Raw genomic sequence first — 26,669 nt, forward strand, 5'->3', positions numbered from 1 at the left:
ATCACGGCCTGTCGGCCTTGTCACAAAAGAAATGGCGAGCGGCATCGGCAGTGAGTGATATTTCACTTATTATGTATTTCTTCATAATACAAATAACACACGCGAACAATACGTTTGTTTATATTAGTTTGACCCAATAGCTTTCTTATTCTTAATGGCTTGTTGTGCGTGTAAACGCTGCTGTGTGTCTCACGAATGTGTCCCCCCCAACAGAGCCAAGTAATGCTAATGCTAAAGACCTAACATAAATACCTGATTATGATCTACAGACCCAAAATTAACTAGTACTAATATGCATTGCAACAAGCTATTTATGTCGCGCTAACTCGGGGCAACACACTAAGACTAAGCTGTATTAATAGCGAACTACCTTCTTTTAGGGTTTACTCCCTTTGTTTACAGCTAGAGTGATTGATTGATTGATTGTTTGAAAATTGTATACGTGTACAGTTTGTAGAATGGGTACAGTTCAAGGAAAGTGCAGGTCAATACAAAATCTGCTAAGAGGATAAAACCAGGAAAAGCACTGACTTGTTCACATCAGGGTCAATTTTCAATGAATCATAACATTTAAAGACGTAGTACACACACACACACACAAATCTGAGACAAAGACAATATTATTGGTGAACAGAACACACAACTTTCTCCCAAGGCCACTGTATTACCAAGTTAACTAAAACTCCAGCCTAATGGCTCTACCGATTTTGTGTCCAGGGGGGACCCAAATTAGGACTCGCCTAACCCCTGCTCATTATGTTAGGGTGGGATGGCTCAGGGTAGAGTACATAGCAACTTGGTCTTCAATATACTCAAGGGACCAATTCCCATGTACCTGTCGAACTACTTCAGTGACGTGAGAGAGACACAGACACAACACCCCGAGAGCCAGCTTCACTGATCTCATTCAATCCAGATTAGGCACAAACGTGGGGCTAAATTCATTCTACTGCTATGCTACCAAAATGTGGAATGCCCTACCAACAACAGCCATACAAAAAATGGTAACCCTCCTTCCAAACGGTCATAAAAGAGCACCTGTCTCTGTGACATTTCTGGTTAACACCAGAAATGAAATGTGAAATGAACAAGATTCCTATACAGGATCTCCTCACTGGTCAACAAAAATACCTCAAAGACGCTAAGAGGAGCCCTCATACATGGTTTCTTCGACTATGCATGCACCTCTTGGTACCGCACAGCACCTCAAACGCCCTTAAAACAAGGCTCCAGAGTACTTCCCAAAACAAACTGATCAGGCTACTACTTGGCGTTATTCCCAGGGCCAGAACCCACCTCACCCCTGCCCATTTTGATAGTCTGGAATGGCTTAGGGTTGAGAGTACAGCAACTTGCAATGGGCCTGGTCTACAATATTTGCTACACCACTAAGATACCCATGTAGACAGTACAGTACCTTATAAAAGGTTTCTTAATGTCAACCAAGTTCACAATGACAACACCAGAGGGTGTTCAACAAACCACGTGCAACCCAGATTCTGCTCAAACAAGGGTTTAAATTCATTTCGCTCCTATGCCACCAAAATGTGCAACACCCTACCAACAGCCATTAATTAAGAAATGTGAATCCCTTGACTCCTTCAAAACCTCCCTCAAAGAGCACCCTTTCTTACAGTACCTTGTAAGAAAGGGTGTATATTTGTACGTCATATGTTCTGATGAATTGAACACAAGTCTTTGTGCTTTTTCTGGTTCTAACAGTATTGACCTGTACTTTCGTTTGAAATGTACCCATTCTACATACCGTGAAATAAAAATTTCAATCAATCAAATATTTCTACTTTTTTTTTCAGAACACAAGATCCTGAATGTGGGTCCCACAGAGCCGTGGTCAGTCAGAGAGAAACTCTGCCTGGCCTCCTCTGTTATGAGGAGTGGTGACCAAAACTGGTAAAGCAACAGCATGCACTTCCACTGGTTATCATCATGGGTATTTATTATTCTGTTGGAGATAACTGACTGGAAAACATCCTCGCTCGACACTGATACGTGCCAGTTGAAGCTGCGATGCTAGAACACTGATGGTCATATTATGTTCTAAGTAGCCACAATTTGCAACACTGCATGTTTATAATGGGTTGAATCCAGAGTTGTAACACCAGCCATTGACAGCCCATACAGATCCAAGCAGAGAAGTCCTATCTGATTGTATTAAACAACGGTAAACTCACCAACATTGCAGCTGCTTTTTCTATCAGCAAATTGTGCATTCATAAAAATCCACCATAGACATGTTATTATGAGCTACATTCTGTCAATACATCCCATGCAGGTGATAATTTGTTCAAGTTTGAAAGCATTGTTGGAAACGCCCTGCGTGCTACCTGTTTTGAAATTGCACATAATGCAGGAGGCAGCAGGAGGTTGCGTTACTTTGAAAACAAGTGCTTCCAAACTCCAACACGTAGAAAAAGAATCACCTCCAAAGAATTTCTTGACAGAAAGTAGCTCATAACATGTCTACGCCGGTAGAATGTTATGAAATAAACACTTTGTTTTAACTTAAACCGTACCTCTCCTGCGTTTAATTCTTACTGCTTTTGCTGCGGTGTCCCCTGAATCTTCTCTGGGAATGTACAGTACACATGTACAATAGTGACATTGCAAAGGATAGTCAAATGAAAACTGGTAAGATTTGCATTTCTCACAATTAATCTGGAAGAGAAACATTACAGTCCCCGAGTCATTTCCCCCTCCAGAGCACTTTTCTGCAGTAGCCATGGACCTAAATGAGACAAGTCGAAGAGCAACACAGCTGTTTCCATGAGCAAATTTAGCCTATTTTCATTATCAAGTGCTATGTGGTAATAACTATACATTTATATAGGCACATGCACTATCATTGTCCAGTATGAATGTGCCATTCTGAAATAATAATAATAATACAAATACATTCAATTTATATAGTGCTTTTAAAGGTACCCAAAGTCGCTTTACAAAACAGAAGTAAAAACTATTTTATTAGAAAATAAACTAGTAAAATGGTTAAAAACTAGAAGTTGACAAACAAGATATGTAGGGAAGCCAGTCTGAAAAGGTGGGTTTTGAGTGTGCTTTTGAACGTTTCGATGGTGGGGGCAGCTCTGATGTGAGTTGGGAGTGAGTTCCACTGCGAAGGCCCTGTCTCCCCAACCAGTTGGTTGCCCCTGCAAAAAAAGAAAAAAAAAAGTGTGCCATCAACAATGGAAGCAGGAGGAGGTAGCTGCTGTTAGATTCAGGGGTGGGTCGGAGGATGGTTGTAGTTGCACTTTAGTTTAAACTGTTATTATCTGGATCTTGTGTCAATGTACATGTCTGTCCTGACTTCTATATATGTTTTACTGTGTTTTTTTTGTTTTTATTATCTGCTGTAAAGTGTAAAATGAATTGCCCAGTTTGGGAACATACTAATGAACCTGACCTTGACCTTTCAGGGTGTCTGTAAGCAGAGCCATCAAGCCTTTCTCTGAGCCTGGACGTCCACCTGACTGGTTCTCACAAAAGGTGATCAATTTAATAATTTTAACCAGTTTTCAAAGTGGAGGTTAAATAGAAAGAAGGGTGTTGGGGAATCATAAAGAAAATGTATTGAAATTTAATTTCAATTCATAACATTATTGCCCTAGTTCAACCACTTTTCAACATGTTTACCATTATTTTTTTCACTTCGTTTGTATTGATGAAAAAACAAAAAAAGTTGTCAATACAAAAGAAAAAACAATATTCCAACACTCATATCACAGGATACATTCATTGAAATCCTCATACATTATCGCTAGGCTTAAAGAAGAGATCCCACTTTTCCCACTTTTTTATAGAACTTATCCTCTTGTAGTCTTAAGTATGAATGTTAGTTTTTCCATAACATAGTAATGTCCATCCAATGTTCTTTCGTTGGTGGGTCCTGTTGGTACCAGCATTGTGTGATCACTTTCTTACTTGTTGCTAAGAGGATCTTGATATATTGAAATATTTATCATGTATTAGAAACTCTTCAGGGATATTTCCCAGCAATAAAAAGGAACAAGTCTGAGGAATCTTAAAACACAGAATGGTCTCCAAGGTGGAGTGGATATCCTGCCAGTATTTCTGAATTTTTTATATGAGTGTGGCCCGCCTCCTTGTGGCCACACTGTCTCCAGCATGGCTGGCTCAATTGTCAGCTGTGTTAACAATGCATTAGTTTTGTTGAGTGGATGCCTTGTCTGTGTTAACTCTGCCCGTCTTCCACAGCACTGTGCCTCACAATACTCTGAGCTGCTGGAAGCCACTGAAGCACCCAAGTCAGTATTACAATGTTTACAACACATGCAACCATAATAAGTAGTAATCATAGATATGCTGTAAACTAAATTCTTGATCTCTCTCTGTGTGTGTGTGTGTGTGTGTGTGTGTGTGTGTGTGTGTGTGTGTGTGTGTGTGTGTGTGTGTGTGTGTGTGTGTGTGCACACTCCAGACGTAAGCGCGGTGAGAAGGGTGAAGTGGTAGAGACCATTGAGGATGTGATTGTGCGCAGACTGACCGCCGAGAGGATAGAGGAGTTGAAGAAGCTCTTGCGAGACACACAAGAGAAGTACAGGTAAACACACACACACACACACACACACACACACACACACACACACACACACACACACACACACACACACACACACACCCACACATAAAGGTCTTTGAATACTGGGAAATGACATGACCTTTCCCCTCTGCACTTCCTTTTATTTGTAGGAAGCTGAAGAAGGAAGTGGATCTAATTCAGACGGGTCATCTGGACTCCCAGTTGAAGGATTTGTGGACGGACATCACACTGTAAGACCCTGATTTGTTTGGATTGTCAGGCTGTCTGCGCACCTACTTAATTTCAGTGTTGTGCCTGTCAGTGTTTTTAGCAATGTGCCTGTCTGTGGATGGCTGATGGAAAATAATAACCATTGTAAGACCCGATGGCCTGTGCAGATATTATGTGGACTGATTTGTACTTTTAGCAGTGCTGCATTTTGGTATCCCCTCTATTTGCTTTTCATTTCTAAAGTTACACACATGTATAGCCGGCTAGAGGGTTTAAACCAGAAGTCCACAATCACCACAATCCTTGAACCTTTAGTTTATTGTTTTGTTTTTATTATTATTATTTCTTCATTATTTTTTTGTCTATTTAGAAAAAAGAAGCAGGATGACGAAGAGGCGGAACAGAAGAGGAAAGCCACAGAGACGGCCTATCAGGGTATGGTTTATTTCAGTGGTTCCCAAAGTGGGAACCACTGGTATATCTGGTATATCCCTGGTATATCTTTTTCAAATGGGGTTCGCGGGCTAATTACTGTCAATTTGGGGGTCCTTGACCTGAAAAAGTTTGGGAACCACTGGTTTATTAGCCTTGTTTAAATATTGTAAACCTAAGCACAGGGTAGGGCTGAGCAATTCATCAAAAACAATAACAAATCGTGACTCTTTTCCTGAAATTACAGATATAATCATGAATCTTGGCAGTTACTGTAATTAGAACACCTTATTAGTTAAGCAGTTGGACCGTGCCCTTGTCTCCTCACCATCATTACACACATTTTAATTTAACCAGAACACCATACAACCCAAGATTGGGAAAATTGCTACCGGCCAGTGGCTATTCAAGATCACTGGCGCCCTATGTTTATTTTGTATTTTCTTTATAATTCACTTTCTGCTTGCCTGTCATTATCAGGCGGTAGAAATATAATGGTTGCATATAGATTTAGTTCTGCAGCTAATTCATTATACCGTGTGAATAAACAGTAGGACAGCAATGGTAAAAGAAGGAAGTACCTGACTCAGCCACCAGAGTGCGCCAGTGGTTCTGGTTTAGCCATTGGTGGTCTAAAAAAAACTGCTTCCCAAACACTGAGTCCAGACATATTTCTATGGGCTCACTTATCTTTTGTTTCCTACATTTAGTTTTTAATTATTATTGTAAAGCATTTTCAAAAAACATTCCCAAAAAGTTAAACTTTTCATGAATTAATAACAAGGACCAGGGATTATTTTTCTTCAGTAATGCCATGAAGAAGTAAAATGAAAGAAAAAATCTTAAGAAATTCCATAAATTAGAACAAAATATTTTAGACGTGAAAATAGCACTACAAATAAATAGATCTACAAGCTTGTATATCTGCCATTTTGGGTCCCCGGGCGAATATCTTAATTTCTGTTTTGGGTCGCTCTGTCTAAAGTCCCTCCCCGTGCCTTCACTCCCTGCAGCTCGCCAGGCAGTGAAGAACACTCCCAAGCGGCTGCCCAGCGTCACGGTGCGTTCTCCGCTGGGAGCCAGCCCCCCCAGCGTGGACTCCCAGGCCGACATGGCCATCCCCACGCCCCCCATGGACACCGCCGGCACCCCTTCTGACGATACCGGCGCCCACCCAGCTGTAAGTACACACACACTCAGCCATTCCATCTCGCAGGCCACTGGTTCCCTTTTCATTACGCAGTGGTGGGCCTACGGGAAGGAAAATGAACCAATGTACGTGAAACACCCAGAATATATCTTATATGAATAAGAAAATCATGTTGGTTTTTTTTGTTGTGTTTTTTTTATTCAGGGGTGCTAACCCCTCCCAACGTCTGGCTTTCAGAAATGATGTCATATGGCAGCCACGTCTATGGACTTTTAAAGATGGAGTGCCGTGATTTTTCTGTTTTGCATGTGTCTATGGAGTTAACATTACTCTAATAGACCCCCAGGTGTGGTTATAATATTCAAATATTCAAATTCAAATTTTTGTTTTCTTCCTGAAAGCTGAAAGCCTTTGAGTCAAAAGGCCCAATCGATATAACACCATTTTAGTGACATCATAAACCTATCCCCTCCCACATTATCATACAACAGCTGTGGGCGAGGCTTAAGTTCAGATGGGTGGTGCTATGGTGAAAACCAGGTATACTTAATGAACTGGTGGGTGTGGCCACATAAAAACAATTTTAACACTTTCTGTACACGTTTTTGAAAGAAATCTTCCTCCTATTATAATCATAATAACTGATGATCATGTTTTATTTTTATTTTTTTGGGGGTGCACCCCAAAAAAACAAGTCTATGGACTTTTAATGTTTGTTTAGAGTTTGTTAGAGTTTGTTTAAAGAAGTGAGGTGTGATTTTTATTTATTTACATCATACTGTATAAATCATAATTAGTTCCTTTTAATATAAAGGTGTAGGTGTACAAGACATACATTTACGTGTAGAGGTGTAGCATCTCTCATACATGCCATTCTTTCTAGGGATGCACCGAATATTCGGCCACCGAAACCTTTCGGCCGAATAGCCGAATATTCGGTATTCGGTTTGGTAGATTTTTAGAGCCGAGAGACCGAATAGTCAAAGAACCGGGGTTACCTTTTGTAACCTACTGTTTTGTTGTGATGACGACGTGATCAAAATGTAATCATGTCTTTTGCCATTATCATGTAGCTCTACAACAAAGGTCCAGGCATGACAGCAATGGTACAAAAACTGGTAAAAAAAAAAAATAACTAAACGATATATAATCTTACTCATAATTATTCGGTTTTAGGCCAACCGTTTCCTACATTTGGTTTCGGCCAAGAATTTCCCATTCAGTGCATCCCTAATTCTTTCATCATGTCCACCAGGCCCAGGGCATAGGAACATTCCTGCCCTCAACAGATGGTCCGGGCCCAGGGCCTAAAGAGGGAAGCCTGGGGGCTCTAGTAGACGATTCCCCACAGAAGAGGCTGCTTACTCAGAAGTCCACGCCGCCACCCTCCCCTCTACTGTCAGAGCTGTTGAAGAAAGGCAGCCTCATCTCAGCCAGCCCCCGCCTGGTGAGATGGAACTTTAGCTTGAATTTTAGTCTTGCTTAAAGCAAAAAATACCATAATAAATTAAATCAAAGTTTAAGATGTAAGGTGAAACCTATGGCAAATGAACCATTTCCCTTGCAAACTCAAAATTGTAATTGTGGTTAGGGCCAATGTGGTATACTGTAATATTATTCATTTGCAGTATTAACATGTGAGAGCACATTCTGTGAGGTTTGTGTGTACTACAGATTAAAAAATAGCATCGAAGAAATGCCCCCTAATTTTTGTGTTGTCTAGTTTGTTTTCATGTTATCAGTTGTTAACTCTTAAAAGTTTGATTAAGCTCAATTAAAAACTGGATTTAAGGAAAGTGACATAGCTCTGTAATTGGTCAAGTGTGAGTCCTTTTGTGACATCATCCCAATCCATGGCTGTCATGGAGTTTGGCACCGGGCCCAATACAATAATACACCCAGGTTTATGTCACTGGATGAATTTGTTCCCTTATAATTAAAAATGTAGGCATTTAGCAGACACTCTTAATCCAGAGCGATTTTCAGTAACAACAACACAAGATAATACATCAAATACATAGAAATAGTCATCAAGAATCATAAGCAAGCTATTGAAGCTGTGTGAATATACATTATTGAATGCTAAGTCTACATAAAATGCTAAATTATAAACAGTTATGCTACGGTCTTAGCAGGACAAGCTGTGTGTTCCGTTTCACCAGTGTGTCAACTAAACTTGCAAACACAATTTTCCATTTCAACATCTACGTTAAACATACATTTTCTAATTTGAATGAAACGGCATGTCTGGCTTTTTGCAGTCTGTGGGCCTAATACGTGTGTTGTTTTTTAAAGGGGCAATTGTTCAACAATGGTTACTCTTACCAGGGTTAGTCAACCATGAGATGGTGTCTTTAGAAATCTATTGTGAGTCAGTTGCTGGCCTTCAGTCAAGCTTAGACTTTTTAAAAGTTTGTCATGGGTTATAAAATATATTGATTGTTATATAACTTACTTCTCTGCAATGTAGTAGTTTGGTTATAGGCCTACAGTTTATTGATGATATCGAATGGATACAAAAAAGGGATTCAACCACTGAATTGCTTTTGAGCTTTAAATTATTTTCTCTTAGGTAGCAGAGGGTGATGCAACAGCCAGCCTCACCAACGGAGTTCAGACCACAACTGGCGGCAGTTGTGGTACTGTCATGCCAGCAAGTCATGACATCACCACAGGTAAATATCACTACATAGTCGCCGTCTGTCTCTGTCACTCACACACACACACACACACACACACACACACACACACACACACACACACACACACACACAATTTTGTATACTCTACACACACAGTGCAGACTCTGTCTTTCTCCTCTTTTATTTTGAACCTATACAAAGAATTGTTTCAGACTGTTGAGGACATATTACAGATCTTACCGATTATACTACTGTTCAATTTACTTTAGTGTGCAGTGGTTCTCAAACTCTTTAATTTCAAGGACCCCATAACTGAGTGTACAAATGGAACCCTTACGGGTCCAATTGGTTCCATTTGTACACTCAGAGTTACACACCCGTACGGGACCATTTGGAACCCACTCAAGGACACTTTGAGACCCACTGGTTTGGCAGAGTGTTTCCAGTGAGCCAACATCCACAATAGCAGCACCCTGACTCTGTTTGACCTTTATTAGTATCATCAGTAGTAATAACACCTGTGAAGGAAGTACTAGGGAAGTTCTTTCCAAAATGGCGTGTAATGTATGCATTGGCTTAAACTGGAGTTATGCTCTAAACTAAACTCTTGATCTCCCTCTCTCCAATGTTTGTTTGTGTGTGTGTGTGTGTGTGTGTGTGTGTGTGTGTGTGTGTGTGTGTGTGTGGGTGTGTGGGTGTGTGTGTGTGTGTGTGTGTGTGTGTGTGGTGAGAGGGTGGACCGGAGGCAGCAGTGAAGGCAGAGCTGGCTGAGGAGACGGGCTTGGGGGTGGAAGACGACCTGGTGGCTGTGTCCTACATAGGAGACGAGCTGGACCTGGAGACGGTCGGGGACATCATCGCCATCATCGAGGAGAAGGTAAGGCACGGTGGCCAGGATCCGCCACCGTGTGTCCACAAAACACCACATCACGCAAAGAAATGGACACAACCGATACTAGTGCTGCACCATTCAAATGTATATCTCGATTGTCCTCCACAAGAGTTGAGATCATGATTCTCACATGATTCAAATTTCTTCCATGAAAATATTTGTCTTTATCTAGTCTGTAGTTGCTGAACATTACTACATTCAACATGTGGCACATGGAACCAACTACTGTGGCTTTAAACAGACAACATCAAAGGGCTTGACTTAAACCTCTCTTAAAGTCTCTTTTAGCAAAAACGTAAGAGTAACTAAATTGGACAGCCAATTAGTGCGGCAGGATTATTATTATTATTTTTTTAAGATATTTTTTTTGCGGCTTATGCCTTTTATTGATTTTTGAAGGGACAGACAGTAGGCTGACAGGAAACGGGAGAGAGATGGGGGGATGACATGCAGTAAAGGCCGTGTCGGGCTCGGGAGTCGAACCCGCGGCACACTGCGACTGGATTACCAGTCTGGTGCCCAGACCGTTACGCCACGGCCTGGGCCTGCGGCAGGATTCTTGCTCAAATTTAGAAATGATATCGCATGTGTCTGAATCTAGATATCGATCTTTTTATTATTATTATTGTGCAGCACTTCCAACACCTGAAGAGATTTGCTGGTTGCTATACAATGCTTTCTGATTATTGTTCCCCCTCCCAGGTGGATGACTCTGTAGAAGCCCTGGATGCTGCGGCGGTCGAGGCCGCCCTATCTCTCTGCGAGGAGGCGGTGTCGCTCCCGGGCCCCTGGGAGGAGCTGAAGTCCTCGGAGCCCGTGGTGACTGCGGTGCCGGTCGACCCCGCACTGGAGCCCCCGGAGGCTGCCGCGCCCCTGGCCCCGGAGACCCACCACCACCAACCAGAGGCCATGATGAGGCAAGAAGCACTCAAGGGGGACTGTGAGGCGGCGAGAAGTGACGTGACGTCCTCTGACGAAGGGGCGACGGGGGGCGAGCTCACGGAGGAGTGTGCGGCCGAAAAGGAAGGAACGGAGGTGACGGTGAAGAGCGAAGCGGAGGAGTGGAGCCAGCCTGAACCCAACCCGCCTTGCCTCGGTATGTACGCGGTCAAATCCTGAGTGTCAATTTAAAGTGATTTTCGTTCACAAAATAAGTGTTATAAAGCTCTATATTTGATAGCACTCATTGCTATAGAGTGTTTGGACTCTCAAGCTTTTTATTAAACAGAAAGTTTTAAGAAACTGAAACTAGGATACCAAATTTTATCCAATCAGGATAGAGAACGCAGTCAGAATACAGATTAAACAAGTGGAATTGTTTTTGATGACACAAAGAAATGTGCAGACAAAATTGAACTGGAACACTATAAAAATTAAGCTGATAAATGGCTACTCTCTCCTGATTGTCTGAAATGTTGTCATGATGTTATTCACGATTTGCCTGAGTTAATTAATTGTAGAACACTTTCGCTGCGATTTGCGAGTTGCCCGAGTTATGTATTCATTGTTTAATCCACGTTTTTAATCAGTTTTAAGTCATATGGGCAATCCACCGGACAGAAAGGGATATGAGACGTTTTGATGACGTCATCGCAAAAAGGTCTGTCGCGCCGATGTGCAAAGCGTTATGGGAAATTGAGTCCCTGTTTACAATATATAGCAGCGCGCGGTTGCCCCTTTGGAATATTTTAACACAAGCAATTACACCGTTTTAAAGTGGATTTTCGTGACAAGCAACTCAGCGATCGGTGCACTGGCTGTTCAAAGGTAACTTTATACATAGGCAGTCTAGCCTGGAAGACGATCGTTTAATCCCGGCATTAAAACTGGTAAAGAGCTGGAGACGCTGTGGGCACTGGTTGCGTGTTCCCTCCTCCGCGTCATCAGCGCCCATACCCGAGTCGGGGTTTGGCGAAAGGGCCTTTCTGTGTGGAGTTTGCACGTTCTCCCCGTGTCCCCTAGGGCAGGTACCCTCACAAAAACATGCAGTAATACTGGTCTCTAAACTGCCTCCCCCTGGCCAGCCGGGGCGCCTGATGGAGGGGAAAGGAACTGGTTGGAATAACGTGTTCCTTCCACGTTCTACGTCCAACCAGGGAAACTCCCCCCTGTCAGGTGTAAAGGAGCGTCTTGGACACTCATGCATGAAGGAAGCATGAGTTAAGTCCGTTGCTCTCCCCAGGTTGGCGGAGGGTTTGTAGAGCCCAGGATCATATTCGATAATTGACACGGGTGAAAAATGGGTTACAAACTTGTGGGATAAAGATTATAAAAAAAAAAAGAAGAGCTGGAGAGACAGGGAGACCCCTGTTACTGAACAAAAACTCTTGTCTATAGCAATGATTACTATCAGAATATAGTGATTTAACCTTTTAACAAAACACTTTTTGTTTTAACCAAAGAAAATCACTTGCACTACCTTTTGAGTCAAAATTGACCTGCGTATGGTAACCATCTTAACACTAAATCTAAATGGACAGTGGATTTTTACTGTATAGCAAGGATGTGCAGTGCATGCATATAGAACTCCCATTGCGGTGCATTTTCAAATGAAACCCATTTTCATCTTACAGACTCCGAAGACAGTTCCGTGTCAGGGAAAGAATCCAAGGTGAGTAACATTAAAACCCCTAAAGGTCAGTCCACAACATGTCATGCAACTACTTGGCAGTTGTCATGCAACTGCCAAGTTGCATTGGTTTGGACTGGCCTTAAAACTGTTTTGTTGACTAAAACTAGACTAACACACAAACATTTCAGATGACTCAACTTTTACTCAAACTAAATCAAAAGTAGCTGACAAAATCAACGCCGTTCTGTGTGTGCGGTCGTCTGTCCGTCCGGCGCAGGAGGTGAAGGAGGAGGAGGGAGGGAGTGAGGCGGACCCAGAGGAAGGCATCATGGAGCTGAAGGAGGAGTGTGGTGTGGACGGGGAGGGTCCCTACCTCTCGGAGGTGGAGCCGGCGGCCAGCGAGAGCGAAGACGGCTACGGCACCAACTCCCAGCGCTGCTGCTACACCACGGCCGACTCTCTGGCCAGCAGCCCCGCCTCCTCCTCTCAGTTGTGAGTAGCAAACGTTACCTCTATGCTTAAAGGACAACTTTAGTTTTTTTCAACCAAGGTTCATGTTTTAGTATGTCATTAAAGAAAGTAAAAGGTGAGTGTTAATTTTCTTTCATTTGCTGCTTTCTTTCGTTTTAGGGATTTTAGCTCTTTTTGACAGGGGGGCGGGGGCATTCGAGCATGGGGCTAAATATGTATTTTTTTACCAAATTTTATGGTGATTTTATTTAATTTTATTTACTATAGTCCTAATAAACCCCAGGAAATTACATCTGGCCACAGCAGATCACAGGATCTACTGAATGTGAAGGTAGCCTACTGGGGGAAGGCTTATACTGTGTGTATAGGCTCAATATGTCAGTTTGTCACATTCAATAGATCCTGTGATATTTTGTGGCCAGATGTATTTTCTTGGGGTTTATTAGGACTATAGTAAATAATAAAATAATAAATCGCCATAATATTTTGTAAAAAAATACATATTTAGCCCCATGCTCGAATGCCCCCGCCCCCCTGTCAGAAACTGCTAAAATCCCTAAAACGAAAGAAAGCAGCAAATGAAAGAAAATTAACACACACCTTTTAGTTTCTCTAATAACATCCTAAAACATGAACCTTGGTTGAAAAAAACTAAAGTTGTCCTTTAACAACTGTCACGATCTGTAAGGACCTGAGTCACACATGGGAGACAATTAGTCCCGTGATTGTCCTGGCTGGGGAGAGAGGGGGTGACGAGGCTGGGGGGAGAGGGGGTGACGAGGCTGGGGGAGAGGGGGTGACGAGGCTGGGGGGAGAGGGGGTGACGAGGCTGGGGGGAGAGGGGGTGACGAGACGGCTTCAATTAATTTCCTATGGAAGTCACTTGGGAACAAGAGGCTGCCACGTCGGTAACGTGTCATTGTTCTGTCCTGCCGTTAGTTCGACCGATTACTAACACTATCCCTAACCCTAACCTCAGTCTTAACCGGCCACGTAGGTCGACGCTAACCCTAACCTCAGTCTTAACATGCCACACCTCAGTCTTAACGAGCCATGTAGGTCGCTAACCCTAAACCCTTAGAGATTGTGGGGTTTCCCTAACTGAATAATATAATGGAAAATCCAGTAATGTTGAAGTGTAGTCGGTTGTTTTACAAATATTCAGGCAGTAACAGCATACAGAACAAGCCTCCTGGCCTGTCCCGGCAGCAGTAACGGCATACAGAACAAGCCTCCTGGCCTGTCCCGGCAGCAGTAACAGCATACAGAACAAGCCTCCTGGCCTGTCCCGGCAGCAGTAACGGCATACAGAACAAGCCTCCTGGCCTGTCCCGGCAGCAGTAACAGCATACAGAACAAGCCTCCTGGCCTGTCCCAGCAGCAGTAACGGCATACAGAACAAGCCTCCTGGCCTGTCCCGGCAGCAGTAACAGCATACAGAACAAGCCTCCTGGCCTGTCCCAGCAGCAGTAACAGCATACAGAACAAGCCTCCTGGCCTGTCCCGGCAGCCCCTCATGGCACAAGCCCCAATCTCAGACGGTTCTTATAGTCCTCTATAATAAAGATTCTATTTTAATTGTTCACATAAAAGGATCTGCACTAAAGATAAGGGCGAGACACAAATAGTTACACAAGTACACATTCGCTGACAGAGTGATGGTAAGAATGGAGAAGTTAGGTCAGCTGTTAGATTGACAGCTGTAGTCGAGCTAGAATTAGCACATTGACACTGAAAAGTGGCTGAGTAGTATTGAATGAGATTGACAACTACAGAATAATACGTATATTTGGCAATCATGAACACAAAACTGCTGTGTTAGTTCAATCTTGTTATTTGCCAATATATCCATTGGAGAAAATGTGCATTTTGTTTAGCTACGTCCATAAACTTCACATGCATTGCTAAGTTAGTAGCAATGGTGGAGTCGTATTTAAAGTCAGAAGGCATTTTATTTTATTTTAGCACAGCTAAAGCCCCACACACACCGTCTGCGAACACCGCGCGTCAAAACAGTTTTTAATGAACCTATCCCACACCGGCGGCGTCCGACGCGCGCTCACGCCTCGCCTGACGCTCCGATACGTGGTGGCTATGGCTGTTTTTAGCCCAAGGAGTGTATTTTGTGCAAAACTAATGCTTGGAATGGATTCAGAATCATGAAAACCCCCTAGTTTGACATTTTTGCCTGCCATAGGATGTTATTGGTAGGGTCACAAGAGACCCCTATGCTCAATAGTGACAGCCGGTCAGCAAGTGGATTCATGAATGTATAGACACACACACACACACACACACACACACACACACACACACACACACACACACACACACACACAGAGCGCGGTTTGAGCCAAGTCAGATGTAACCTGGAGGCTGGACTTAAGTCAAGGGTCCTGCCTGCCTAAAATGTGTCGCATGTCCTTTCCTACTGTGCCAGAATATTCCGTTCATACATACAGCCCGTTTGAACTCTGGTAAACTTCCATGATTCAGTACACTGAAAGTGGGTATAGGCTCTAATTGCAGCCTGACAGCGAGTCGCAGGTTTGTTACCCAAGCCCGATGGCCTTTGCTGCGTGTCTCTCTACCCGTTTCCTGTCTCTCTACTATCCAAATAAAGACAGAAAACCTCCCAAAATATCTTTAAAAGAAAGAAATGTTTTTGTTAACTTTTTGCTTTTAGAATTTACCTTTTGTTTCCGATATTATTTATCAATATTGCTTCAGAGTGTTTGTGAGCCATTTTATTTTGCAAGGACGTACTAGGTACAATCAGGACACCCCAAAATTACCTCTGCCCTCAATGCAAAAGACTGATTTTTAAGTCGATATAAAGCTTGGCCTGCAATCGTCAGTTATTTCTTCTTCATGACCCCTGGCTCAGATGTATTTCACTGTGCTCACCAGTTAGTTTTTTTTGCTGCTGGTGTGTAAAGATTACCCTCCCTCTGTCCTCCTGTCACTTCCACTGTTCCTCCCACTTTCCATCTGTCCCTCTCCCTCCCACCCTGCCCCTATCTGCCCCCCCCCCCCCCCATGGCTTCTCTCCTACCTCCCCTCTCATTGAACTTGGACCATGGCCACGTCATTGTTCTGTCCCTGAACTCTTTCCCTCTTTCCCCCCCGGCGCTGTGCATTAGCTCCATATGTGGTGAGGATCAGGAGGCCATGCAGGCCCAAAAGATCTGGAAGAAAGCCATCATGCTGGTGTGGAGAGCCGCAGCCAACCACAGGTGAGCCTTGGCCCACCCCACCCATATCAGCCAGTCAAGATTGTCATTGACCAACACCTGTCCCTTCATTTAATTGTTGATGTCGTCTTATTCCGTTATGTTGCAAGAGCCACTTTGATAGACTGTGGGTTGTATTCACATTAATATAGACCTTCAAAGCTGCCAAAACCAACTGAAATAGGGATAGAACATTTTGGGTGTGTATCGCTCTGACCTGAGAAGGTAGTAGTATTAAGTTATTTGATTGACAACCATAACGGAGTTCTTTGATGAAGCCATATTGATTTTAATACTCCTTATTGTTGTGATCAGTCTGGAAATGTGTTTAAAATAAATAAATAATAGTTTTAATTAAAATAAAATTGTGAAGGTTTGCACACGGTGTATATCAATTGATCAATATTTCATATATTTGATGATGTTGCACACGGTGTATATCAATTGATCAATATTTCATATATTTGATGATGTTGCATGAATTGTGAAATTCGTAACATGACCTCAACCAAGTTTGGAAGAAGAAACCATTCTAGTGTTAGGAATGCAAATGGCTAAACTGCCTCCCCCTGGCCAGCCGGGGCGCCTGATGGAGGGGAAAGGAACTGGTTGGAATAGCTTCCACACGCTACGTCCAACCAGGGAAACTCCCCCCTGTCAGGTGTAAAGGAGCAACTTGGACACTCAGGCATGAAGGAAGCATGAGTTCAAGTCCGTTGCTCTCCCCTTGTCCCCCATATATGGGGACTAGGTTGGAGGAGGGTGTGTAGAGCCCAGGATCACATTAGATGATTGACACAGGGGTGAAAAATGGGTTACAAAATCGTGGGATAAAAAAAAAAGGGGAATGCAAATACAAGTGTAACCGATGGGTTCCCAGATTGTCTGAACCTATATAGACATGTTGAACGTGCTCAATTTAAGCAACATAGACAAGTATTCTGATTTTGGTTGAAAGTTGCAGATTTAGCTGATGCAACATTAAATCTGATAATTTGATTACAAAAATTACATTAATTTCCTTTCAATCAATTATTTTAATCATTTCAGCCCTAGATCCAGGTAGTTTAGAATGAGATTTGTCATACTTGTGAATGGGGATAAATAATAAGTGTGTGATTTGTTGTTTGTATCAGGTATGCCAGTGTCTTCCTGCAGCCTGTGTCAGATGACATTGCCCCGGGTTACCACAGCATTGTACACAGGTCAGAACACAGACAATTTGAAAATGCTTAACAATGCACTTCCTAACTTCTATTTGTGTTTGTCAAAGCAGAAGCTTACTCCGATCTGTAGAATTAGCTGTGTTCTACTCATCATTCGCAAATCATGATGCAAAAACCACCCAACTTTTATCATGCCTAAGCAAATGTCATTTCTCTTTCGAGTCACGGTCTAAAGACAGTTTGGGAACTACTGCTCTAATGCAGTGGTTCTCAACCAGTGGTCCTTGAAGGAGAACCACTGCTTTAATGCAGTGGTTCTCAACCAGTGGTCCTTGAAGGAGAACCACTGCTCTAATGCAGTTGTTCTCAACCAGTGGTCCTTGAAGGAGAACCACTGCTCTAATGCAGTGGTTCTCAACCAGTGGTCCTTGAAGGAGAACCATTGCTCTAATGCAGTTGTTCTTCAGTGTCACATGAAGAGATATAATTAAATATTTGCAGAAATTCGAGGGGTGTACTCACTTTTGTGAGATACTGCAAGTCCCTCAGACACTGAACCGTCCACTTCTTCTCTCTCACACCTCGGTTTTTCGGCCGCAGCTTGCCCGGAGAGTGACCCACGGGCCCGAAATTTGAGTCTGGAAAAAGTATGGCATTTAGAAATTCCAAATGTGTAGGAATCCTATGCAAACTGCTGCCCCCGTCCCCAAACCCACAGGCCCATGGACCTGTCGGCCATCAAGAAGAACATCGAGTCGGGCGTCATCCGCACGACGGCCGAGTTCCAACGCGACATCATGCTCATGTTCCAGAACGCCGTCATGTACAACTCGTCGGACCACGACGTCTACCACATGGCGCTGGAGATGCAGCGTGACGTCCTGGAACACGTGCAGCAGTTCCTGGCCACGCAGCTCATCATGCAGACCTCCGAGAGTGCCATCTCCGCCAAGAGCCTCCGCGGGCGCGAGGGTGGCCGCAAGCCCGGCGAGCCGGCCGAGAAGGTGAGGCCGGTGCGGGGTAGCGTTGGGTGCGGTGTAGTCTCGCGTAGCCACCAGACAACTATTCCGCAATCTCCGAATGCCGTATAGAGTCTGGAACTACACCTACACCAAAATCTGTGTAAGGAAGCTGCCATTTCCATTCACCCAAATATTTTTTCTATTTCTGCTAAGCAACAAACTATATATACTTAGATGATTTATATTTATATTAGATAAATTTTGCGCGACTGTAAAGACAAAACGGAAGTGGGGAGGAGGCTCCACTTTACTCATGATTTTAATCATGATTTACTCATGATAGAGCTTTCGTTGAAGCATCTGAAAATTGAGAGAGACAACAGTCTGGCAACACAAGACTATGTGTGGTGTGGTGGGAGAGCTGTGCTAATTTGCAACACTAGATCTTTTTTTATAATGGGTTGAATCTAGAGTTGCAAAACCCTCCATTGACTCGTCGGAAGTCACTGAACGGTCCTGCGTTACCACCTGTTTTGAATTTGCACATAATGCAGGAGGCAGCAGCACAATGCGTTAATGATTATTAAAAAATAATCACCTGGTTTAGTGTGGTTGGTGGGCTGCAGTAGGGTTTGAGTATGGTCTAGTGGTGTTTGGTAAAGTGTATGTGTATGTCCTGTAATTTTACCCTGCCAGGTATTAATTAATTATTTCGCCCCTGCAGATGTCTTTCCATTCTGAGCTTTTTGCTTAAGGTGAAAAATACCCCAGATCCCTGTGCTTTAGTTATTGGGTATTTGGGGCCTGTGAGCTGGGGTAGGGTTCACTCGGGTGGGGTGGAGTGAGGTGGGGTATGTTTTAAGAGAGGTCACCGTCAATGTCAATCTCTAATGTTTCAAATACTGTGATTAGTTCAATCGTTCCAAGGAAAATGTTGTTGTCGGATGTGAATATTTGCACTTTGTTTGAAATAATTGGGGTTAATGGCTTTGTTGAAGGTCGTTATTACCCCGTCACTGTTGGCATACATCAACACGGAACACCTACCTGACATTTTCAAATCCGTTTTTAAGTGATGGTCTGGAAGCAAAAGCCTTTTAGCACGGAACATGAACCTCCGGCTTCCAACCACTGAAAATCCTGTTTGGAATTCTAGACACCAGCCATAATTCCCAGTGTATCATCTGTCATATCTTAGAGTTCTTCCTCCTACATTTGTGACAAAGTATAAGATCTGCATATTATGCTACCCTGAACTTGTCCAGTGATTTTCCCTATCGGTATATAGACTCAAAACATTCTTTTCTCGCATGCATACACACACCTCCACATGCAATCTCCATGCAATCTCACAAACACCATTTTCCAGCTGTCTTCAGATCTGCTCTTCTCTCTGCTTGTGATAGACTGCTAGTCAGTGGAATATCTCCTAAACCTCCTGCATGTCTCTCCCATCCCCTGTATTTTCTACTTTCTGTCTCTTTGTGTGCATACAACTTAAGTCGACTTGCATTTCTGCATTACTCTCTCTGTCTCTGTGTATATCCGCTTCCATGTTGGATGGCTCTGCATATAATTGCACTTTGTGTCTGCATGTACAATTTGTTTGCAGTCCGTCTACATCTGTTAGGCCTTTGAATTATTGTCTCTGCTGTTGCCTTGGCTTTGTCCATAATATGTACGTCGGTTCACTGTCTCACTTGACTCTTTGAATGCTAGAAACGAAGCGTGTTTCATGGTTTATGATCTGTCTTTCTAACCTGTACTTGCTTGCTTCATGTGCGTACGCGTTTGGTGTATGTGCCGTGTGGTGGTCAGTTAACATATACTCGTTGATGCGTGCGAGTGCACTCACACAATACAGACATGTACGACTCTTGCTCGCTCTTCGCATATGCGTGTTTCTCTCTCTATTTTCTCACTCTGATGTTTGTCCTCCTACAGGACAGTGTCCCAATGGCCTCTCCTGCTTTTCTTCTCTCTCTCTTTGTAAGTATTCAGGTCCCTCCTCTCCTGATCTCACCAGAACCTGGGCCCACGCTCCGCACACCCTTGTCTGTGTACACACAAGCGCGCACGTAACACAACTTTACCTTAAAGGCATAATACACCTATATCTCTCTCTGTCTGTACGCCTACACACACACACACACACACACACACTTGACAAGTGCATTGAGGCCCGCATCACCCTCATAAACACTCCTATGTTCTGTTATACTGACTCAGGCACCACATCGTCCTCACCGTACACACCAGTAAAGACAACAGTAACCCCCCTGTTCCATCATCTCAAGCTTCCGTCGACCTTCAGTCAGTGACAACCCCACCATGCTGGTTTCATCTGGTTTTGTTTTCATCATTGTATTATTTTCTATTTTGTACCGTTCTCGTGTAATCTGTACATTGAAACATTGTTCTGTCTCTCGCATGTTTCGTTTTCCTTTGTTCTTGTTAGATTTTTTTGTCTAAATTCGTTTCTCTTTTCTCCATTTATTTTAGCTTGTCGTCGTCGTTCTTTTATGTTTCTCTTCGTTCCTCTTCTTCATTTGGGGAGGAAACCTTCCAAGGTGGACTGTGCTGTGTTTTGTTGGGGGGTGGGCTCACTGGGCAGGGCCTTTGGGTTGCTGGGAGGGGAGGGGGGCCGCCAATGGATCCTCCTGCACACTGTCCAACCGACCTTGATGTTTTCATCCTGACCCATCATCCCTCTCTCTCTCTTACTGTCTCTGTATCTCTCGCTCTGTCAGGACGGTGGTACCAGGGGTCGCCGCAGCGCCATGGAAGCTGACCTCAAGATGAAGAAATAGACTTGTAGACATTTGAGGCCATGAATGAGACAGAAAGCAACAGAGCAAGAGTTACTGGCGTCAGAGGATGCAGAGCAGCTACAGTACTTGAGTTATTTTTCCTCAAGGCAACTGTACACTCAGGCTGCTCATGTGTGCGTGCGTGTGTGCAGATCCATCAAACTGTCTGAGCGAGCAGCAAGCTTCCCTCTTAAGCCAGCACACTGCTTTTATTTCCCCTAGTATCATTTCACCAGCGAAGGGTAGTCTGTCATTTCTCTCAGGATAGGACATGCATTTACATGTATGAGCGAGAGAGAAGATGTTCACCAGCAAAAGTTTTGTCTGGGGTGAAATGTGTGTGTGTGGGGAGGGGGGGGGATGGGAGACTATTGTTCAGAGCTCACCATGTTCTGGCGTGCTCTATTTTGGAAAGAGACAGAGTTCTAGGCACCCACGTTGTCATGAAATAATATTTAGGGCTGCATTGATACCAGTACTGATGTTACATATTGCAGACTCATACTAGGATATAATAGGATTTGATATGAGAGAAATTACCTCAATTCTAAATGCAACACCCAGGACCTCTGTGTATTGGGTTAAAACTTAGACAATGCTAATTGTCTTTTTAACATTTTTAGTAGTCCTCCCTAAAGATAAACATTCAATGTATGCAATTAATTTGAACGCATTGTGCTCTCCGAGGTGTCATTTTAAGGGTGCATGTATTGTTTGGTAACTGTTTCTATGGCACCCCTTTTTGTTAATCAAGTAAGTAAAACTTCGAATGGCACGTTTCATACACAGGGAAACTCAAAGTGCACATAAAATGAATACCCAGTAGGCCTATATAGAAATTGATTAATTATTTTTGTCCAGTGATCCCAAACCAACACGCTACGATTGTGTTATACAGTTTAAGGGATCATATTTGGTTATTAATATAAAAGGCTAATATGCGGGATCGAGCAGTACTTTCAAACTGGTATTGGTGCATCCCTGTAAAACGTAGGCAGACTTGGACGTGATGCATAAGTCATGGTGTGTATTAAGTGTTAGATCATAGTACAAAAGGTTTTGTACCCAAATGATGGAATCGTATGTAATGTTTTGTTTGGGTTAGCCAATAACATCACGTGTTGTACATTTTGTTTAATAAAAGCTAATATTTGAGCTTATTAAAATGGTCCATTTGCCCGAGAGCTGCACGGTCACATCATTTAGCAAGCAGTTTGACACACCCTCGAGTAGGCTGTAGTTTACGTTAATACAGATTAGGGAAATCAGGAGTACTTTTAGTATCTAGAATGCCATGCAGCTCCGATGGAGTTCCAAGGGATACCCAGCTAAATGGTCCCAGAGATAGAAATGCCATTACATGGGTCTGTAGCTGAATGCTTGTCTAACTGGGCATCCTTGAAATTAAAAATCTAATCGGTCCCTTTCATATCTTTTCAAATGGGGCCCACAGCCTAATGTGTCAATTTGGGGTCCTTGACATGAATACATTTGAGAAGAGAACCACTGCTCTAATCATATACCGAAGTGACAAGTTTTAGAAACAAAATCTTGTGTGCAAAATTGTTTATTCCACATCCCATGAATAGTTAACAAAACTACATAAATAATAAATAAAAAAAATGCAGTGAGACCAGCTCACTATACAAAATAAAATTAACACAGTTTACAAGAAACAATCTGTGCAAAAATGCTGCAGTCCAGTGCGTCACAATATTTTTCCTTCCAAAGTTCCAGCAATCATGATAAAGTTGTAGCAGCCTAGTAGGCTACTAAACTTGAACACGGAAACAGAACAGTAGGCTACATTGCAACGGAAACCTCCATGTGGAATGTGAATATCTAAACCCAAAAATGCAGACTTTTCGTTGACTTATTCTAATCGTCAACAGCTAAAGTCATGAATGACGGGACTGGCCGAGGAGTAGAGTTTCCTCTTCACCAGTCTGTACTCCGGTCGAAGTTTCAACACCTTGTTGTCGGTAACGAAAATGTGTTTGAGCGGGGGCCAGCCGTCGTCCACCTTGAAGACGACGGACAGCTCGAATGTCGGGGTGACGCTCGGCTCGGGTGAGAAGCTTCCCAGAGCTTTCAGCGCGTCTTTCGACTCCTCCAGGTACACGTTGACTGTGGCGCCCCGGAGCCCGCACGGCTCGCCGGCAGAGTAGCGCACCAAGTCCCGGCCGACCCTGGCGGACATGTGTAGCGGCAGGAGGAGCACTTCGCACGGGAGAGTGGATCCCTTGGCCTCGGACAGACAACGCTCTATCTGCCGGGTCATGTCTCGCTGAAAGATCCTCACTTCATCCTCATCCTCCTCCTCCCACCTAGAGTGCAGGTCAGTGTCTGTTGAGCAATACAAATAAATTAATTTAACACATTAACATTCTCAAGGCCATGTCTGTGACAAGACCGAATATCGTGGTGTTTTATGCAACGGAGACCATTCTTCAAGTTCAGCGAGGAAGAGTCATGAGTAAGACTAGCATTGTGACAAAGTTGCAATCAGCTGATCCAAGCCATGAGTCAGTTGCATCAGCAATGCTAGCCCAAGACTATCACGTTACTAAAACAAGCCTATGTATATTTTATTATTATTTTAACTTACATGGTAGTCCTTTCTTTTCCGCCTCATTGTCGCAGCTATCAATGCTGCCCCGGCGAGCGGCGCAGCGACTCTTCTCGTTCGAAATGAGCTGAGATAAAAAGTTTCCTATAATTTCGACGAGGCTTTCTTCTTCCGATAAGGTTGGCATGCCGTGTCCCAACACTAGAGCTGTGGTGTAGACCATTCTGTTTCCTTCTTTTGTCTCTCCGACCATGCCCCGCTCTCTCTTTCACGCGTTGCGTCTGTATGTTCTCCATGTAAAAAGACTTATGAACGAACAGCACAGCCACCTGTTCTTATACCCCCCACATGTTGCATCAGCTGGGTTTGGTCACGTGTGGGACGGCCTCTGGTTGTGTTGTGAGAGCAACTACGTTGTATGGTTGAATCATTATTCAGAATACATTAAACGCAACATGTCCGGGCATTTCACTCACCGACCTGACACAAGTCACGTAGGCCTGCCTACCTACAACCAATTAAACAGTTAAGTTATTATATATTTTTCAATATATAATCAAATTGTTTGGGGAAAAAAGTAACTTTTGGCCTGACATACCAAAGCGTGTGAGTGAGAGAGAGAGGTTAATACATTGATTGATTGAAATATTTATTAACCGTTTGGAGAATGTACTGCTTTTTGAAAAACTTGAAAATATGACTGGTCATATAACGAGATTATTGGACATCGAGGGTTAAATGTCATCAGTATAAAATTACAATAGTTGACTTGACTAGAAAATAGATTTTGGTTCCTTCAATTTGGCGTAATTAGCCTACTTTTGGAATACCTGGTAAAATTGTCCCAACTAAAAATAATCAAATGGTTCATCAGGATATTGGTGAGGGAATTGACTAGATCCATGACTTCACACATGATTCACTATTAACCAGTTCACATTATGTTTTCTGGTAGCCTTCTAGCCACCATTATACATCACTTGTTATAGTATATTCTAGAATGTGCTCCTTCAAGGTGACGTGTGTGAGAAAAAAAAAACATGCACACACTGTGTGTGTGTGTGTGTGTGTGTGTGTGTGTGTGTGTGCGCGTGTGCGCGTGTGCGCGCGCGGTGAGCAAGTACAGACATGTGTCATAAGTTTTCTACCTGACTCACAGGTGAGTCAAATGGTCTGACAGAAGGCACTCACACTCCTACCTGACGTAGTGGGAAATGTGGACTTTTCCATTTCCAGTGAACTTTGGACTTTGGATTTCCTTCTCTTTCTCCATGTATTCGTTATTTCCAGGGGCACCATTTGGGGTCTCAGCCTTTGCTTTTAACCTTAATTATTTTTCTTTTTCCTCCACCTTACACTATAGACACTTGTTTTCTTTCTGCAACCTGCATACATTCATGAATCACTTTAAAACTGTCTTGTCATTACAAGTGTTTAATGGCAAAAAATTGTACAAGCTCACATGTGAGCTTGTACATCGGCAATTCTTTGCCTTATTATTTGTTCAATTAAACGTTCTGTTTTTGAGGGGCGCTAACCCCTCCCAACGTGTGGTTTTCGGAATTACGTTATATGGCAGCCAAGTCTATGGACTCCAATGCATGGCTTTTGAAGATTACGTGACGTCATGTGGCAGCCAAATCGATGCACTTTTTAATATTCGTTTGCCAGCCAAGTCTATGGACTTTTATTTAGTTTAGGGCACTTACATGACGACGTAAGATAGCATGTGGCCGATATGAATACAGTGGGCTTCACACAAGTTTGTTTTTTAATGTTTGTTTAGAGCACACCTATGTATAACATTTTGTATTTCTGATCAAATACTTTTAGCTTTTTATGGTCTTCTAAAAAATCTATTCATAAGCCTGGAAGTATTTCCCAATTCACTAGGAAGACATTTACCACAACACACACAAAATAGGGAATAATTTGGCAGTTTAATTTGGCCTTCCATTCATTGCACCACTTTGCTACATTCCAGTCAATACATAATTATTCTGTACCATGGGAAATCTCCCATGACATCATCACTGCCAACCAATCATGTTTGAACTAAGAAAGTCGTCACAAAGGCCAGCAAAGAGGAAGTGGATTTCTGTAGAAGTGCAGGGAAATGCCTGTGTAAGCTGACAGCACTCACTCACACAGTCTTATTTCCTGTGGTTCTGCTCATATCTGTGTGGATTGTTGTCTATAAAAGTGTGTGTGGGGGGATTCCAAACGAATACTGCTCAAAAAATTCAAACTAACTTCATACCCAGAACAACATTCACACTTGTGTAAAGTGAGAGGCACCTCACTCCTTTTAACAGACATCGTACTCTAAAGTGAGAGGCACCTCACTCCTTTTAACAGACATCGTACTCTAAACAAACATTACAAGTCCATAGACTTGGCTGCCAAATGACGTCACATTTAGGGCTCCATTTTGAAAATCCTTTTAAAATAGTTCAACTAGCCGATCTACATGTTGTGACTGTGAGCTTGTAGATCAGCTATTCGAACTATTTTAAAAAGTTTTTAAAAATAAAATAAACGGCCCAGGCCGTAGCGTAACGGTCTGGGCACCGGACTGGTGATCCAGTCGCGGTGTGCCGCGGGTTCGACTCCCGGACCCGACACGGCCTTTACCGCATGTCATCCCCCCATCTCTCTCCCGTTTCCTGTCAGCCTACTGTCTATCCCTTAAAAAATCAATAAAGGCGTAAGCCGCAAAAAAATATCTTAAAAAAAAAACAAAAAAAACATGGCAAATACGTTTAGGGATAACTTGGATAAGGGTAAAGTTGTGGCGCAAGATATAGCCCTTAGTATTCTACACAAACTGCTACATGACGTAATTTCCGAAAGCCAGCCTCAAAAAGACATTATTGTAATTGGTAAATATATATTTGACAGTGGTGTAAATCTGCAATCAATTGTAAAATTTTAAAAGAGCTGCCAACCAATTTCAATTGGATGGACATTATTATGATGTA

General features: G+C 43.0%; 2 protein-coding genes across 5 annotated transcripts; one reads left to right on the forward strand and one right to left on the reverse strand.

Moving 5' to 3' along the window:
* brd8b (bromodomain containing 8b) lies at positions 1-22,274 on the forward strand. Of its 4 annotated transcripts, none has more exons than XM_083785545.1 (20): positions 1-50; positions 1,815-1,911; positions 3,435-3,504; positions 4,234-4,283; positions 4,457-4,579; positions 4,729-4,809; positions 5,160-5,224; positions 6,235-6,401; positions 7,445-7,489; positions 7,627-7,818; positions 8,944-9,046; positions 9,763-9,890; positions 10,608-11,001; positions 12,479-12,516; positions 12,755-12,969; positions 16,092-16,184; positions 17,318-17,386; positions 18,066-18,351; positions 20,254-20,298; positions 21,060-22,274. In XM_083785545.1, the coding sequence occupies exons 1-20, from the start codon at positions 32-34 to the stop codon at positions 21,117-21,119; spliced, it is 2,340 nt and encodes a 779-aa protein (XP_083641671.1). In that variant the 5' UTR covers positions 1-31; the 3' UTR covers positions 21,120-22,274. The 4 variants fall into 4 exon arrangements, with proteins under 4 accessions (XP_083641671.1, XP_083641672.1, XP_083641673.1 ...); XM_083785546.1 differs by lacking the exon at positions 21,060-22,274 and adding an exon at positions 20,539-20,831; XM_083785547.1 differs by lacking the exon at positions 20,254-20,298.
* Positions 22,275-22,683: 409 nt separating this feature from the next.
* Positions 22,684-23,976, reverse strand: LOC310873341 (DNA damage-inducible transcript 4-like protein). Its single transcript, XM_083785704.1, has 2 exons — positions 23,728-23,976; positions 22,684-23,465 (listed from the first exon to the last, which is right to left on the reverse strand). The coding sequence occupies exons 1-2, from the start codon at positions 23,939-23,941 to the stop codon at positions 23,005-23,007; spliced, it is 675 nt and encodes a 224-aa protein (XP_083641830.1). The 5' UTR covers positions 23,942-23,976; the 3' UTR covers positions 22,684-23,004.
* Between the last annotated feature and the right edge of the window lie 2,693 nt (positions 23,977-26,669).

Source organism: Protomyctophum parallelum, assembly GCF_964188405.1.
Source record: "Protomyctophum parallelum genome assembly, chromosome: 16".
NCBI classification, from domain to species: Eukaryota; Metazoa; Chordata; class Actinopteri; order Myctophiformes; family Myctophidae; genus Protomyctophum; species Protomyctophum parallelum.